The 18,765-nt window shown below is 31.0% G+C and overlaps 1 protein-coding gene across 2 annotated transcripts in view; it reads left to right on the top strand.

Annotated features, from left to right (window-relative positions):
- Window positions 1-1,840: 1,840 nt before the first annotated feature.
- Window positions 1,841-18,765, top strand: part of DCTN1-p150 (dynactin subunit 1) — a 26,927-nt gene continuing 10,002 nt past the window's right edge. The window contains exons 1-2 of one of the 2 annotated variants that reach the window (XM_018547578.1): window positions 1,841-2,238; window positions 18,485-18,639. In XM_018547578.1, the coding sequence (XP_018403080.1) occupies window positions 2,071-2,238; window positions 18,485-18,639 (323 nt within the window). In that variant the 5' untranslated portion in view covers window positions 1,841-2,070. The remainder of the gene's footprint in view (window positions 2,239-18,484; window positions 18,640-18,765) is intronic. The other variant, XM_018547579.1, reaches the window with a different exon arrangement.

Below are 18,765 nucleotides of genomic sequence, written 5' to 3'. Positions count from 1 at the left end.
AATGCGGAATTGGCGGAACGCTCGTGATTGGTCGTGGCTTCATTTCGCCGATTCCGCCGTTTTCTATTGCGCAAATTTATTTCTTTTACGGATTTCGCTGATCCCTGCGTATGTGCGTGTGTATTGTATCCAACTCTGAAGCATCTGACAGGGATTTCATACTATCTCCTGCTAAATAGCGGAGTGTAATTTGGAGCCGAGTCTAAGGGTGCTGTCCCATGATACGGAAATTACACCGGAACGGAACAGTGAGACCAATCAGATCTCTGCAATCATTACTCTACTTTCCTTTCTGCGATTGTGATTGGTCTCACTGTTCCGTTCCGGTGTAATTTCCGTATCATGGGACAGCACCCTAAGGGTGCCGTCCCATTAAGCACGGATTGGAATGACGGATCGGGTATCTCACTTATAATTGAGCATTCCGTTCCAGTTCCGTTCCGTGACAGTTTTCTCTACACGTCCCATTTAGCAAAAACGGAACGGAATGTCGCGTCGATCGTTGGTAAATATGCTTGATTCATCGATATTTCGTTATTTTGAGCAGTTGAAGCAATAATATACATATAATTTGTGCAATTATCTTGCTGATAATATTGTTGTGAGTTCTCTAAAATATTGAATTGTAACGGTAAAATATATTTTGTAACTAGATTCCTTTCCGTTTTTGCTGAATGGGACGGGTAGAGAAAACTGTCACGGAACGGAACTGGAACGGAATGCTCAATTCTAGTGAGATACCCGATCCGTCATTCCGATCCGTGCTTAATGGGACGGCCCCTTAGATAAAATAGGATCGCGAATGAAATATTGTTTAGACGGATTGTACGGAATTTCTTGGGAGCTTCTGCACATGAAATGGGTTCATGAACAACATACTCTTTAGTGAGGATTGGTCCGACTAATTGTAATAATGCCTCAAATAATTGAGGTGACATTCGAAATAATCTACATATTTTTCCGTGTCTCCAATCTGCATTTCCTTTACAAGATTTTCACTTGCTCCTTGTTGTGATCTTCTTTCAATGCTGAATATAGGTCGCACCCAATATTTTCGTTTCTTATTATTTTCATTTCTCTCTGCAATTTTGTATAATACATATAGCTTTACAATCTTGCGGCGTAGCTTTTGCTTTTTAAATACACATACACTTTGTTTTAATGAATTTAATAGCTCACAAATGATGATAAATAAGTTTTCCGAATTCATTTTGTTATAATTGCTTTTTTAATATTTATCGTGCCACCAACTATTCCAAGCAGTTGTTTTTCGGTTGAAAGTTTTTGACAAGTGTATGATATATGTGTGTGATTTCGATCCGCAGGAGTTTAGTTTCCTATGTCCCATGGAGCGGAACTTGCGAATGCACAATCAATGCGAGCAAATGACAAACGCTATTCCTGTAGATCTAATGAGAGTGATCTACGGAAAGACTCTTGCGATTGGTCAACGTTAATTGCGCATTCCGCATATTCCGCTTCATGGGACATAGGAGAACACACTTTAGCGGAACGGAATCGGCGGAATGAAGCCACGACCAATCACGAGCGTTCCGCCAATTCCGCATTGCGCAGTTCCGCATCCATGGGATCGCATCATTATGCAAAAGTGTGTGTTTCTCGTCTTAAGCGGGGAGCACAGACTTTTGCATAACGCATAAAACATATACATAAAGAATTTGATTGGTCCATTGACTCATGCATAAGAAAATGGAATTCCATAAAATTCCTTATGCACATGCTTTATGCGTTATGCAAAAGTCTGTGCTCCCCGCTTTATACTGTGCTCTCATTATAAGTACTCTAGTACTTTCAAAAAGAACATACCTAATATCGACAATATTTCGTCGCAGACGCTATGTTCTATTTTCTCTGATACTTTTGGAGAGATTTATTGAAGCTTGATCAAAGACCTAGAAACTTGTGGCACATTCAATTTGTTCTATCACTAATCAAATATTACTCTGAGTGTAGAACGGTGAGTGGCACAGAGTCGAGAGAAATCGCACGGATTGCGCGCCTAGGTTAATACGTTCGTTTAGGATGAGTCTCGGTTGACACAGTACAGAAATGTCATTCAAAATCGGACAACGCGTCGAGGTCCCCGTGAAGGAATGTCAAGGCATGATCGCCTACATCGGTCATCCAGCATTTGCATCGGGTAAATGGATCGGCGTAATACTCGACGAACCGAAGGGGAAGAATAATGGCAGCGTTAAAGGGCAGGTATACTTTAAGGTAAATAAATCAACAAAGAAATATGGTGATGTTTAAAGGTGACCTTAACTAAACTTATCATCAGCAATTAATTCAACCGACAGAATTACTTGTAGCAAAAATTGCAAAATGTGTTACTCGTCTTTATTATCTAATTTTTTTTTTTCATGTGTCAAAAGATATTTTGTTTATATTAACGAAATGATACAAATATCTAATAAATTACCGCTAATTAAATTAATTATATTTTAACAGAACTTTTTTTATATACAAAATCAATGACAAACATATTTATTTCTCTGAGAAACAGAAAGTATTAAATTTCTTTCTATTACAGCGAATTCGATCACTTGCATTATATTAGAATAGTGTACTAAAAGCTACCACATAAAAATAAACAAAAGAATATACATTTTATGTATGTTTACTTTGAACTGGCACCTTCAATAGTGTATGAGTCATTTTTCATGGTAATAATGTATAATCCTCACAATATTAGTTACTAATTATAATAATAATTTGTAAATGTGTGCTTATGAAGATACACGTGATTGAAAACTGGTTAACTCACACACATGTGCTCCAAACTCTTGAATCAAATATAGTGTTCTAGGTGAGAGATAGAAATAACAGTTTTTTAGATTTCAAAAATGAATCACATAAGATCAGTATTAATTCAAAAGAATTCTTATGTACTCCAAAATCTTGAATCAAATATAGTGTTCTATGTGATCAAAATAACAGTTTTTTATATTTTAAAAATAAATCACAAAAGATCAATATTAATTTTAAAAGAATTCTTATAAAATTGTTTTACCATATTTTGTCTACTTTAGCGTAATACATCTTTATTATTGGAAGATAATGAAATGGTAAAAAACCTTAGCACACATAATGAGGTATTCAAGTCAGACGTAAAGTTGGCAACTGTTGGTGTATGTTTACTTTGATGAATCTGGCACCTTCAATAATATGTGAGTCATTTTTCATGGTAATATGTATAATAGTATTTTTTATATACGAATTCATTTCCATTTCATTATCTTTCAATAATAATATAAAAAACTATTATAGTTTGATCCCTCACCTAGAACACTATATTTGATTCAAGATTTTAGAGTGTAAGTTAACAAGTTTTCAATCACGTATATTTTCATAAGTATACGTTTACAAATTATTATTCTAATTAATAATTAATATCGTGATTGTTCTGATAATCAAATACACTAATAAACGTAATAAGTGTTTTGGTATAATGTTATTAAGAAATTGATTAACAGAACAATCGTTCCTCACAATATTGATTATGAATTAGAATAATATTTTGAAAATGTATACTTATGAAGATACACGTGATTGAAAACTGTAACTCACACACATGTGCTTCAAAATCTTGAATCAAATTTCTAGGTGAAAGATCGAAATAACAGCTTCTTGTATTTCAAAAATGAATCACAAAAGATGAGTATTAATTTCAAAAGAATTCATATGTGCTCCACAATCTTAAATTAAATATAGTGTTCTAGGTGAGAGATTCAAATAACAGTTTTTTATATTTCAAAACTGAATCACAAAAGATCAGTATTAATTTTAATAGAATTCTTATATCAAATTGTCTATTTTAACGTAATACATTTTGTTATTGCAAGATAATGAAATGGAAATTAATATATATATAAAAAATCTTGGCATACATAATGAGGTATTCAAGTACATGTTTCAGTTAGACTTATTGTTAGTCAAATCAGACGTAAGTTCGGAACTGTTGGGTATTACTGAAGAAGAAGAGAAGGGAACTGTTGTCTTTTTTACCTTATTATTTTCTTAAATCTAATGACACGTATCATTTGTACGCCAAGTTAAATTCTACCCTTCTTTCTCTCCGACTCGCCCCACTACTCATCATTGTCACTCTCCTTCATATATGTATAATATATTTTTAAATAATTCTTTAAATCATTTTTTATATATATTTTTGATACATCTGTACTTTAACATAATATATTATCACGAAAGTAACTGATATTAAAACATCTATGTAAATATATACAATTTATACTAACTTCGATACATTGTGCACATCCTCCCTCCTCTTCCTCTCCCTCCTCCCTTCCCCACTACTCATCTTTTTCATTTTATTTCACTATCTTGTCGTGTAATATGGATTTTTCCCATAAAATATATCGTTTAATTAACTAGTCTTTAAAAATTCTATCTCTAAAGATCTAAGAGGTACCATTCTTACACTTATTTAATTCTAATGACATGTATCATTTGTATGTATATATAAACTTACCTTTTTAAAAAAAAGGTAGAAAAAAGCGCTAAGAGTGGGTGCTGCTGATCAGAAAACCATTTGGGCCAGTTTCACCAACGTCAATTACTTAATCGACTGTGAAACTGACCAATCACATTTGCTGTTTAGTAGAACCATCTTTAAAAACCTACGTGATATTATCCTTATTTACTTAATTCTAATGACATGTATCATTTGTATAAAAGATTTGATATCAATAGTAGGCGCCAAGTTAAATTCTAATCTTTAAAAAAAAACGTGGTATTATCCTTATTATTTAATTAAATCAATGACATGTATCATTTGTATAAAAGATTTGATATCAATAGTCGGCGCCAAGTTTTTCTACCTTATTACTTACTTAATTTTAATGATATTTATCATTTGTATACAAGATTTGATATCAACAGTCGGCGCCAAGTCAAATTCTACCAAATTAAAAAGTAAAACACAAGTGGTACCTTTAATCTTTAAGAACCCATATAGTACTATTATTTAAATTCTACTAAATTAAAAAGTAAAACCCATGTGGTACTATCTTTATCTTCATACAATGAAACCTAAGTATATGCCTTTGTATTCTTATTAAAAGATCTTCCTATTCGAAACCAAGTGACTTAATTCTTATTTAAAAAAATTATATCACAATTAATTTAAAAACAAAATGAAAAAAATTTATTTAAATAGAAAAATTTTTTATGTAAAAACACTTCGCGCTGCTAGTTCTCGATCTCGATGTAATAAAATACAATAATAAAGACAAGAAACATTTTCACGAAAATTAAAGTATTTAGTGTGTATATATTCGTGCATATGTCTGTGCGAGTGAATTGTATCTCAATCCCAATATATACTAACGTCATAATAAAATTATATATGGATGTAACATTTTGTATAAAAGAGATTAGAAGCTACGAGAGTTAAAAAGTATGCAGTCTGTATGTATATTCGCGTACAGTATATGCGAGTGAAATACATAAAAAAAGAAAAGTAAGCTGTATATTTATTAATCAAATGTAGCATTTAAAATATGTTTAATATAATTTTTAAATTATCATTACCTTTACATATATTTGTATTTATTATTATAGCTTTTAGATAGTTTTCATTGTTTTTCTTATTCGCTCTAGCAGCGCGAAGTGTTTTTACATAAAAAATTTTTCTATTTAAATAAATTTTTTTCATTTTGTTTTTAAATTAATTGTGATATAATTTTTTTAAATAAGAATTAAGTCACTTGGTTTCGAATAGGAAGATCTTTTAATAAGAATACAAAGGCATATACTTAGGTTTCATTGTATGAAGATAAAGATAGTACCACATGGGTTTTACTTTTTAATTTAGTAGAATTTAAATAATAGTACTATATGGGTTCTTAAAGATTAAAGGTACCACTTGTGTTTTACTTTTTAATTTGGTAGAATTTGACTTGGCGCCGACTGTTGATATCAAATCTTGTATACAAATGATAAATATCATTAAAATTAAGTAAGTAATAAGGTAGAAAAACTTGGCGCCGACTATTGATATCAAATCTTTTATACAAATGATACATGTCATTGATTTAATTAAATAATAAGGATAATACCACGTTTTTTTTTAAAGATTAGAATTTAACTTGGCGCCTACTATTGATATCAAATCTTTTATACAAATGATACATGTCATTAGAATTAAGTAAATAAGGATAATATCACGTAGGTTTTTAAAGATGGTTCTACTAAACAGCAAATGTGATTGGTCAGTTTCACAGTCGATTAAGTAATTGACGTTGGTGAAACTGGCCCAAATGGTTTTCTGATCAGCAGCACCCACTCTTAGCGCTTTTTTCTACCTTTTTTTTAAAAAGGTAAGTTTATATATACATACAAATGATACATGTCATTAGAATTAAATAAGTGTAAGAATGGTACCTCTTAGATCTTTAGAGATAGAATTTTTAAAGACTAGTTAATTAAACGATATATTTTATGGGAAAAATCCATATTACACGACAAGATAGTGAAATAAAATGAAAAAGATGAGTAGTGGGGAAGGGAGGAGGGAGAGGAAGAGGAGGGAGGATGTGCACAATGTATCGAAGTTAGTATAAATTGTATATATTTACATAGATGTTTTAATATCAGTTACTTTCGTGATAATATATTATGTTAAAGTACAGATGTATCAAAAATATATATAAAAAATGATTTAAAGAATTATTTAAAAATATATTATACATATATGAAGGAGAGTGACAATGATGAGTAGTGGGGCGAGTCGGAGAGAAAGAAGGGTAGAATTTAACTTGGCGTACAAATGATACGTGTCATTAGATTTAAGAAAATAATAAGGTAAAAAAGACAACAGTTCCCTTCTCTTCTTCTTCAGTAATACCCAACAGTTCCGAACTTACGTCTGATTTGACTAACAATAAGTCTAACTGAAACATGTACTTGAATACCTCATTATGTATGCCAAGATTTTTTATATATATATTAATTTCCATTTCATTATCTTGCAATAACAAAATGTATTACGTTAAAATAGACAATTTGATATAAGAATTCTATTAAAATTAATACTGATCTTTTGTGATTCAGTTTTGAAATATAAAAAACTGTTATTTGAATCTCTCACCTAGAACACTATATTTGATTTAAGATTGTGGAGCACATAAGAATTCTTTTGAAATTAATACTCATCTTTTGTGATTCATTTTTGAAATACAAGAAGCTGTTATTTCGATCTTTCACCTAGAAATTTGATTCAAGATTTTGAAGCACATGTGTGTGAGTTACAGTTTTCAATCACGTGTATCTTCATAAGTATACATTTTCAAAATATTATTCTAATTCATAATCAATATTGTGAGGAACGATTGTTCTGTTAATCAATTTCTTAATAACATTATACCAAAACACTTATTACGTTTATTAGTGTATTTGATTATCAGAACAATCACGATATTAATTATTAATTAGAATAATAATTTGTAAACGTATACTTATGAAAATATACGTGATTGAAAACTTGTTAACTTACACTCTAAAATCTTGAATCAAATATAGTGTTCTAGGTGAGGGATCAAACTATAATAGTTTTTTATATTATTATTGAAAGATAATGAAATGGAAATGAATACGTATATAAAAAATACTATTATACATATTACCATGAAAAATGACTCACATATTATTGAAGGTGCCAGATTCATCAAAGTAAACATACACCAACAGTTGCCAACTTTACGTCTGACTTGAATACCTCATTATGTATGCTAAGGTTTTTTACCATTTCATTATCTTCCAATAATAAAGATGTATTACGCTAAAGTAGACAAAATATGGTAAAACAATTTTATAAGAATTCTTTTAAAATTAATATTGATCTTTTGTGATTTATTTTTAAAATATAAAAAACTGTTATTTTGATCACATAGAACACTATATTTGATTCAAGATTTTGGAGTACATAAGAATTCTTTTGAATTAATACTGATCTTATGTGATTCATTTTTGAAATCTAAAAAACTGTTATTTCTATCTCTCACCTAGAACACTATATTTGATTCAAGAGTTTGGAGCACATGTGTGTGAGTTAACCAGTTTTCAATCACGTGTATCTTCATAAGCACACATTTACAAATTATTATTATAATTAGTAACTAATATTGTGAGGATTATACATTATTACCATGAAAAATGACTCATATACTATTGAAGGTGCCAGTTCAAAGTAAACATACATAAAATGTATATTCTTTTGTTGCATATATACGAAATAATAATGATTTAACATTATTATTATAAACATCTAGTGTGCATGTGTTGTTAAATCATTATTACGTATATATGCGACAAAAGGATATATATTTTATGAATGTTCACTTTGAACTGGCACCTTCAATGATATATCAGTTTGTTTTCTAACGTCGAAAGTGTCGATTGCATTGCATTACCTTCAGAATTTAATGTACTTTTATTATTGTAATGTACTACTGCGCTTGTCAACTATTTTGATACCACTCTTATTTAAGGCAACATTATTGTCGACAAGCTTTGCATTAGTCACATCCAAGATTATAGCACTGGCATCAAGAACTTTCAATGTACTCGGATCTAATGTCTTTATATTATTATCGTTTTATGGTATTTCCTCCTCCATCCAAATTGAACACCATTTTGATCAATTACTTCTAAATTATGTACCTGTAAAATATATAAATATTTAAATAATTTCAATTATTTTTTCTCTCTCAGAAATTACATTTATTAGCGTATTTGATTATTGATTATATGTAATAGATTTTATTGGTATAATGTTATTACGAAATTGATTATCAGAACAATCCTTCTTCATGATATTAATTATTAATTAGAATCATAATTTGTAAACGTATACTTATGAAGATATACGTGATTGAAAACTTGTTAACTTACACTCCAAAATCTTGAATCAAATATAGTGTTCTATGTGAGAGATCAAACTATAATAGTTTTTTGTATCATTATTGAAACATAAAGAAATGAAAATGAATATGTATATAAAAAATACAATTATACATATTACCATGAAAAATGACTCATATATTATTGAAGGTGCTATTTCAAAGTAAACATACATAAAGTGTATATTCTTTTGCAGCATATATACGTAATAATAATGATTTAACATTACTATTGTAAACATGTAGTGTGCATGTGTTGTTAGATCATTATTACGTATATATGCAACAGAAGGATATACATTTTACGAATGTTCACTTTGAACTGGCACCTTCAATAATATACCAGTTTGTTTTCTAACGTCATAATTGTCGGTTGCATCATATTACCTTCAGAATTTAATGTACTTTTATTTAGGGCAACATTATCATCGACGAGCTTTGCATTAGTCACATCCAAGATTATAGCACTGGCATCAAGAACTTTCAATGTACTCAGATTTCTCTAATATCTTTACATTATTACCGTTATAGGTATTTCTTCCTCCCAATTGAATATCATTTTGATCAATTACATCTAAATTGTGTACCTGCAAAATATATAAATAATTTAAATAATTTCAATCATTTTTTTCAAAAATTACGTTTATTGGCGTATTTGATTATAGGTAATAGATTTTTTTGGTATAATGTTATTACGAAATTGATTATCAGAACAATCCTTCTTCACGATAATAATTATTAATTAGAATAATAATTTGTAAATGTATACTTATGAAGATATACATGATTGAAAACTACTTATAACTTACACTCCAAAATCTTGAATAAAATATAGTGTTCTAGGTGAGAAATTAAACAGTATATATATATATATAACAGTTTTTTAAAAATAAATCACAAAGATCAATATTAATTTTAAAAGAATTCTTATACCAAATTGTCTATTTTAACGTAATACATTTTATTATTGAAAGATAATGAAATGGTACATATTACCATGAAAAATAACTCATATATTATTGAAGGTGCCAGTTCAAAGTAAACATACTTAAAGTATATATTCTTTTGTTGCATATATACGTAATAATAATGATTTAACATTGCTATGTAAATTGTAATAAGGCTCAATAAATTTAAAACTAATGGAGAGAAACAGGGTTACGAGCCAATAAATTCTTTATAAACTTACTATTGTAAACAACTAGTGTACAAGTGTTGTTAAATCATTATTACGTATATATGCAACAAAAGGATATATGAATGTTCACTTTGAACTGGCACCTTCAATAATATATCAGTTACTTTCCATGTTAATATATTTCATTATTAGATAATTATTTAAAGTTTTAAAGATTTCAAGTACTAAAACCAAGTAATTTTATGTTTTGAGTAACTGTATCAAATAATTTTTATCTTTATATTGTTCTAAGAGAATTGATTCTTTGTGCTGTATTTTCAGGTTTATTGAAGGGAAAGTCCTGAAAAGAAAAGGCAAGCATATTTTAAAACCATACCTTTTTTCTTTTCAGACTTTTCCTATCAACAAGCACAAAGAATGAATTCTTATAATTATATAAGGAATAGAGAATACAAATTAAGGTATCTACCAAACAAATAAATAACAGATCTGGAGACACGGTAGTGTCTCGGTAAATAAGTAACCTAACCAAATACTGTAAAAAGAAAATAATTATATAGAAATTAATTTGTATTCTTACAGCGGAATTACAGCAGAGAATTTGTATAATAAAGCAGAAAATATCTAACCTCACTTACGTGTTCGTCTATTCTATGCCATCGATGTGATAGATTTCCTAACCTCAATCCTTTGTTATTGCCGAGGCTCTTTATCTGACTTTAACGATCGTACAGATCGCAGCGGTCGATATTTATTCTAACCTCACTTACGTGTTCGTCTATGCCATCGATGTGACAGATTTCCTATCCTCAATCTTAATAATCCGACTTTAACGATCGTACAGATCGCAGCGATCGATATTGTCGCGACCACATTTATCTCTTGCGCCAAAAATTCCAGAATGCATTTTCTCACTCCGTAGCTGGCAACAATGACGACGACGACGACGACGACGACGTTTCTTATAAACAAACCCATTTCCTCGACGGCGAACACCTAGACACTTACTTCCTCGAAGGCGAACACTTAGACACTTTCTTCCTCGAAGGCGAACACGTAGACACCCACTTCCTCGACGGCGAACACCTAGACACTCACTTCCTCGAAGGCAAACACCTAGACACTCACTTCCTCGAAGACGAACACGTAGACACCCACTTCCTCGAAGGCGAACACCTAGACACTTACTTCCTCGAAATCAAACACGTAGACACTTATATTTCCTCGACGACGAACATATTTCAATATTTCAATTTTAATATTTATATAATAACATATATATATTATATTATTAATAAATATTTTATATTATATTGAATAATATTTTATTTTTAATTATAAGATTAAAATCGCGCGCGCGTCATATGTGATACACCATGCAACACTGGTCTGCTGGTTAGATATAGATAGATAGAGTGAGATGATAGATAGAGTGAGATAACACATAAAGTCAAAGGCCCTCTATTATCGAAAAAACGAGATGGACATTTTCTCTGGTCGACGACGTTGACGACGACGTATCTTAAAAATTGAAACGTGAAAATTCACAGATCCGGACTTTGCGTCGCGATATCTCCGCTCGTAGGGCACGTAGAAAAAAAATGAAAGCACTTTTATTATACAATTTAAGTTTTTCCTGTCGATTGAGCGTATGTAGAACTTGATCGGTTCAGCCGTTACTGAGATCTGATCATCTCGACCCCGAAATTTCTCCGTGTCGCGTAAAGGAGGCACGGCAGTGTCGCGCGCTTGGCTTAGCGCCGAGACACTACCGTGTCTCCAGATATCTATATATAATCCATATAGAAATGTGGTAGCTTTTAGTACACTATTCTAATGTAATGCAAGTGATTGAATTCACTGTAATAGAAAGAAATTCAATGCACACACACACACACACGCGCACACACACACACACACACACACACACACACACACACACACACACACACACACACACACACACGCACGTTAAATATATGGGGCATTCCACCAAGTGGGCCACCCATTTTGCGAAGTTTCATGGATTTCGTTCATATTGCTTGAACTTGAACAGTTTGATGAATAAAGACTCTATGTCGAATAATATGTACCTGTATGCCAACTGGTTGCCGAACTATAGAGCCGTCAATTTTTGGGCTTTCTCGTCGCAGCGCTCTTTTCGCTTGTCATTAGTGGACATGAAAGGCAAGTTTGGAAACGAAATGTAGACGTTTTCTTACAGAAAATTGAACGCTCTTTCACGGAAAGTGAGACAATGTCGCTCCGTCACCCTGCCGCGACACTCATTTTCCTCACTTTCCTAGCTCTTACTCCCAAACGAATGCGTGTCCCATTAAGTCCTTTTAGAGTAACAAAGTAGAGACCTGAGGCTACATTTTGAGCTATATTAAAAGAAAATTGAGACTGGCCTTTTAGGCGCGCCGCCATTTTGAAAACTTCAAAACTGACAAACACCGTCGTAAACCGGTCTGATCGAAAAAAGAGTATTCTTACGTGAAAGAGCGTTCAATTTTCTATAAGGAAACGTTTACATTTCGTTTCTAAATTTGCCTTTCATGCCCACTAATGACAAGCGAAAAGAGCGCTGCGACGAGGAAGCCCAAAAATTGGGTGGCCCACTTGGCATGGAATGCCCCATATATTACCCATATATAGCAGGTTATATATACAGAGTGTTCATTTGAAAACTTTCCAGCTGATTATCTCGAAAAGTATAAAAGATACAAAAAAAAGTTAAAACACGTATTCCATAATTTCGAGGGGGAAAGAGAATGGCACTCTCAATTTTTTATTTGGGTGGCATTTTCAACGTCATTTGAAGGTCAAATTAATTTTTTAAATGGAAATGTATATTTTTTTATTACAGGATCTTATTCTACGTAAAAAAAATAAGTAACTTCTGTAGGAAACATTTTTTTGTTCCATCACTATTTTAGGAGATATTTAAGAAAATAGCAAGGCATAGTTACTGCATAAAATTTCATCATTTATTATAACAAATGTTCAAAATGTTCTCCGTTGTTTGCTAAATAATAATAAATCTTTTATATTTTTCAAGATAATCAGCTGGAAAGTTTTCAAATGAACACCCTGTATATATGTATATACCGGATGGTCCACTTAAATCGAACATCTTGAATATTTCGTTTATTTTTGACGATACGAAAAAATGTTTCCAATAAAAATGGAACGGTGTCGAGGGGGACACGTTTTAGTCACGTTGTTTTTTTTCTAAGTGGAGGCTCTAAAAAGATATGAAAGTCATGGCACCTCCACTTTTTTAAATGGAATTATGTAATTTTGTTTAGATAGCATATATGATTCCTCTAATTATTTTGCATATAAAAGTATTAAGGTAGAGATACCAAAAAACCAATAGTTTTCGAGATATTTTACACTTTATTTTGGTACTTATTGACATAAAATGTTAAATAACTCGTAAACTGTTGACTTTTTGATTATCGTATCTTAATACTTTTGTGAACAGAATAATGAGATAATTCAAATGGTGTAAAGAAAACACATAGTTGCAGCGTATTTAAAAAATTATCCATTTTGTATACACATTTTTTTAAAGCAACTATGTGTTTTCTTTGCATCATTTGATTTATCTCATTATTCTGTTCACAAAAGTATTAAGGTACGATAATCAAAAAGTCAACAGTTTACGAGTTATTTAACATTTTATGTAAAAAACTAAGATTTGTGTAAGACCGTCGATGTTTAAAACAAAGTATACATGATAATGAAATCGGCCAATGACGGTCAGAGCAGGATTTTGGTTGCTAAATGTAATGTGTGAATTTTATTTACTACATATGTAGTCCTCAATCGCGTGATGGAATTTTTCCAGACTACAACGCAACTCTAATCAACTGTAGTAATATCACTTTATTTTAGTTAAATTGACACAAACAATCTAACAAATTTTTTATGCTTATAAAGCATCTTATTGGATCTTAACAATAAAACCTTCATGAGATATACATTCCGTTGATAAACAAAGTTTGACTTTGCTGTGCTGCTTCCTTTTTATATCATAGCTAATTTTTGTATCGTACAGACATGTGAATTTTTCTGCTTTCGTGTCGTCGTCTAACTATGTATTTCGACAAGCTTGACAACCTGTTATTTGATAAGCGTGTGCTGATGTATCCATTTATCAAGGTTTGGAAACTTTAAATTTTAGTTCTTGTTAATCATTTATACATAAATAATTCTATAGTTTACAGAAAGGTAATGTTTTAATTCTTTTATAGATTTATTATCGATCTACTAATCGTTTATAATGAATTCTTTACCTTGATGACGGATGCATCTTTATTTCATCAATGATTTATCTGCATTATTCTGTTACTTCTGAAGAAGACTCAATCCACGAGTCGAAATATGTAAAGTTTTATAGATTTTATGATTACGGTTATTTATTTTTGTATTAAGTCTGTTCTTGTTTTTTATATTTATGTATATTTTGATATCTTCGAATTTATTCTCACTTTCCTGTCATGTTATATTATTTCATTTTATCTTTTGACTACGCGATTAAAGAAATTTTAATGTTTGACTCTTAATTTGTCTTTTTAATTTCTATTTATATCTTAATAATATGTTGAAAGACATATTAAAATTTTTTTTTTTTAACGATGTAATGTTAAATTAAAGATAAATTAAATTCTATGAAAAATAAGATTGCGAAGAATATCACAAGTTGGCGTTTCGTCCCGGCTTCTCACTACTAGACTCATCAGTAAGATAATGTAGTGGGAGCCTACCTTAGATGCCTTAGGGAGATTTTAGAAAGAAGTTCTATATAAACAGATACACATGTATCTTGGTACTTGCGAGAATTGGCAAGAGTAACTATAGACCTCTGTTGGCTGGTCGACGAGTGATATTCTTCACAATGCTTTCCGTTTTAAGTATTATTTTGAACGTATTTTGCAGGCAACGTTTTTCTAAAACTAAGATTTGTGTAAGACCGTCGATGTTTAAAACAAAGTATATATGATAATGAAATCGGCCAATGACGGTCAGAGCAGGATTTTGGTTGCTAAATGTATCGTTAAAAAAAAAAAAAATTTTTAATGTCTCAACATATTATTAAGATCCAATAAGATGCTTTAAGCATCAAAAATTTGTTAGATTGTTTGTGTCAATTTAACTAAAATAAAGTGATATTACTACGATATTTGATTAGAGTTGCGTTGTAAGTCTGGAAAAATTTCAGCACGCGATTGAGGACTACATACGTAGTAAATAAAATTCACACATTACATTTAGCAACCAAAATCCAGCTTTGACCGTCATTGGCCGATTTCATTATCATGTATACTTTATTTTATGTCAATATGTACCAAAATAAAGTGTAAAATATCTCGAAAACTATTAGTTTTTTGATATCTCTACCTTAATACTTTTATATGCAAAAATAATTAGAGGAATCATGTTATCTAAAAAAAATTACATAATCCATTTAAAAAAGTGGAGGTGACCTTCATATCTTTTTAGCGCCTTCACTTAGAAGAAAAACATGACTAAAATGTCCCCCTCGACACCGTTCCATTTTTATTTGAAACATTTTTTTCGTATTGTCAAAAATAAACGAAATATTCAAGATGTGTTCGATTTAAGTGGACCACCCGGTATATTATATATTCTGCATGAAACAAATCAATCATCTCTCAGAACATGCACATAGATAACGCTCTTGGAGAAATTTGTGTAAAAAAATCGTTTTTTATTGCAAAATTGATCGAGATATAAGTAATTAAAAATGAAACTACTTTATTCTGCGAAGATTCATATCTTTATTACTAATAATGCTAGCTGACTTTGTCTTTTTAATTTATGCTAAAAATGTTCTAGTTTACAGGAAAAATATTAATATTCCGAAAAGATTTCGTTTTCCATTGTTTATTTAACAATAAATTTTTTAACAAATTTCTTAATAATCGGGGAGAGAATCGAAAAATCTGGAAAATTTTTTTTCTTAAAAATGAGGCAAAATACGTTCAACTTTTTTTCTAAGATATAGGAAAACTGAAAGTATAAAAATAATATTTTAATGTATAAAAAAATATTTTTCCAGATTTTTCGACTCTCTCCCCGATTGTTAAAAAATTGGTTAAAAAGTTCATTATGTGTTATAATACATATAAATATACATATAAAGCTCTTGAGTAGTCGCAACGGCCATGTTGGAATTGTGACGTCATAGGCGAGAAATGCACATTAATTTTTCTTGTCATTTATATAAGATAAATAAAGACAATTTGGATAAATGTAAATGGCGAGATCGCTTAAAAACACTTGTAAAAATAGGCGGAAACTGTCCTTTCCTCCTTTGATAGATAAAGGGAAATGAACAAATAAATAAAGAAAAAAAAAAAGAAAACTTACAAACGGACATGGAGAGGCTTTCCAAGGTCTACTTCCCGATCATAGACAAGTTATAAATAGTGTTGTTGTCTATGGCTGCTTTCCTTTTAGGAGACACAAATCGACACAGTATAACACACTCGAACACAGTTTGCCACACTTAAATGGAACGCGATATGTGCAGTGTGTGTGTATCGTGTGTACGAACTTTTAATACCTAATCATAAAAGATTTGAATTTTGATCTTAATGGACGCATAAGATTCGATTATTGCAAGGAGTGCGTTCTAATATCACTTAATTGTCTTAATTCATCAAAATCACACTTGAATAGATTCGAAACACACTCTGAGCAGAGGCGAAGTGTGTCGATTGAGTTTTAACAAAATTGTAAATGGAAAGCGACGTGTGTCGATTTGTGTCAAGTATATCGACTGTGTCTCCTAAAAGGAAAGCAGCCTATCACGTCTGTCTATAGTCAGTCTCGCTTGCACAGGAGCTGAGTCTTTGCATTTGATATTTGTATTTTCAATATTTTCAATTTAATACCGTCAAACAATTAAAATGACTCACTGTGTCTGACACTGATTTGCCCATTATTCTAAAGACCGGTTTTTGAATATTCAAAGTAATATTTGCGATACGGTATTATTGTGAACATTATAGTTAGCCTCCTCACTCCCGATATAATATTTGCAATTTTGATAAATCTATTCTCGAAAATAATCTAGATTTTCTTAGTTTCAGCATACTATTCATTTCTTTTCTCTTTTTATTTATTTATTTGTTTATTTTCCTTTATTGTAATATGCTCTGTTAGATGGAATTAAGGTTCCTGAATACCGGCGACGGCCATGTTGGAATTGTGGCGTCATAGGCGAGAAAAACACATTAATTTTTCTTGCGTCCCATTTTTTAATAAAGACAATTTGGATAAATTTAAAAGGCGAGATCGCTCAAAAACACTTGTGAAAATTGGCGGAAACTATCCTTTCCTCCTCTGATAGTCAGTAAATGGTCGTAAAAGGCACGTAAAGTGAGCCTATACTCGGGCAGAATCACACATTTTGACAGCTAATGAAACGAGTGAAATATACGCTTCTACGTACAAAATTTCACGATAACTGCAGTTTCCGCCAATTTTTAGGACTTTCACGAATACGAGGGAAGTCACATTTTCACAAATAAGCAAATATTGACGAAATGGCACGCAAGAAAAAATTTGTCGTCAAAACATCACTTTTTCACGCCTATTAGTTCAGACTTTTACCATGGCGAGGCGTTATACACACACACAAGCATGAACCCATGGCTGTGCGCTCCCCTTCTACCCGAAAATGAGCACACGGACATGAGTTTGCATTTGTATGTATAACCAGTAGCGTACTACTAGTTTTTCTAGCCACCGACTAATTCGGTGTCGCTACCCATCAACACGGAGTTCTTGGCTGAGTATTCAGGAGCCTTAACATCAGATTTTATTTCTTGGTTGTGGGGGAGCTCACTGTGATTAAACATCTCTTGATCCTTTATTATTTTTATTTAAGTAATTTCATTATTTCTGAAGAAAAATAAAAAATGAATCGAAACATGTAAACATAATTATTATAATAAAAAAGTTTTGTTTGATATATATTAGCATAAAGTTATCTGCGCTTAACTCCTAGTGTCCTTTTCTTTCCAAGTTTATATTTGATTTATACAGGAGTTTTTGTTATTTAAAAATTATTATACAAAATTCTATCTTCTAGAGCACTATCTACGTGCAAAATTTAAAAAATTTCTGAGAGATAATTAATCCGCTTCACGCGGAATAGTCCATATTTTAAGATAACGTTAGAGCAGTAGATCTGTTTTTATTCCTATATTAAAATTCTGTTATGTTCGATAAATATTAAACATATACCTATTTCACTTTAAGTTTCAAAAGTGTACACTAATTGAGTCATAAAAAAACAGACCTAGTTTTATTTATTAGTTTAGAAGGAAAATTATATTTTTGTGGTTTATTTCTATTGCCGCAGTGCGCAGAGAATTATGGTATGTTTGCGCGCCAAACGCAGCTTATTCTATTGGACGAGGCTGGCAATAGGACTGAGCCAATTAGCCCATCATCTGTGGGCAGTAATGCCACGACACCTGATGATAGTGCCGCTAGAGCCAGGAGTCGATTAAATAGGTGAATTGCCAAATTGAAATGTTAAATTGCATTGAAAAATCTTGGCTAGATTTAAAAAAGAAATTCTTATAAAAATTATACATAATTTCGTATAAGAATGTAATAAATTGTAAATATTATTAGGGT

This window comes from Cyphomyrmex costatus, unplaced genomic scaffold (genome assembly GCF_001594065.2).
Source record: "Cyphomyrmex costatus isolate MS0001 unplaced genomic scaffold, Ccosl1.0 scaffold66, whole genome shotgun sequence".
NCBI classification, from domain to species: domain Eukaryota; kingdom Metazoa; phylum Arthropoda; class Insecta; order Hymenoptera; family Formicidae; genus Cyphomyrmex; species Cyphomyrmex costatus.
Note: the sequence above shows the minus strand (reverse complement) of the source record. Positions and strands in the feature narration are given on the sequence as shown.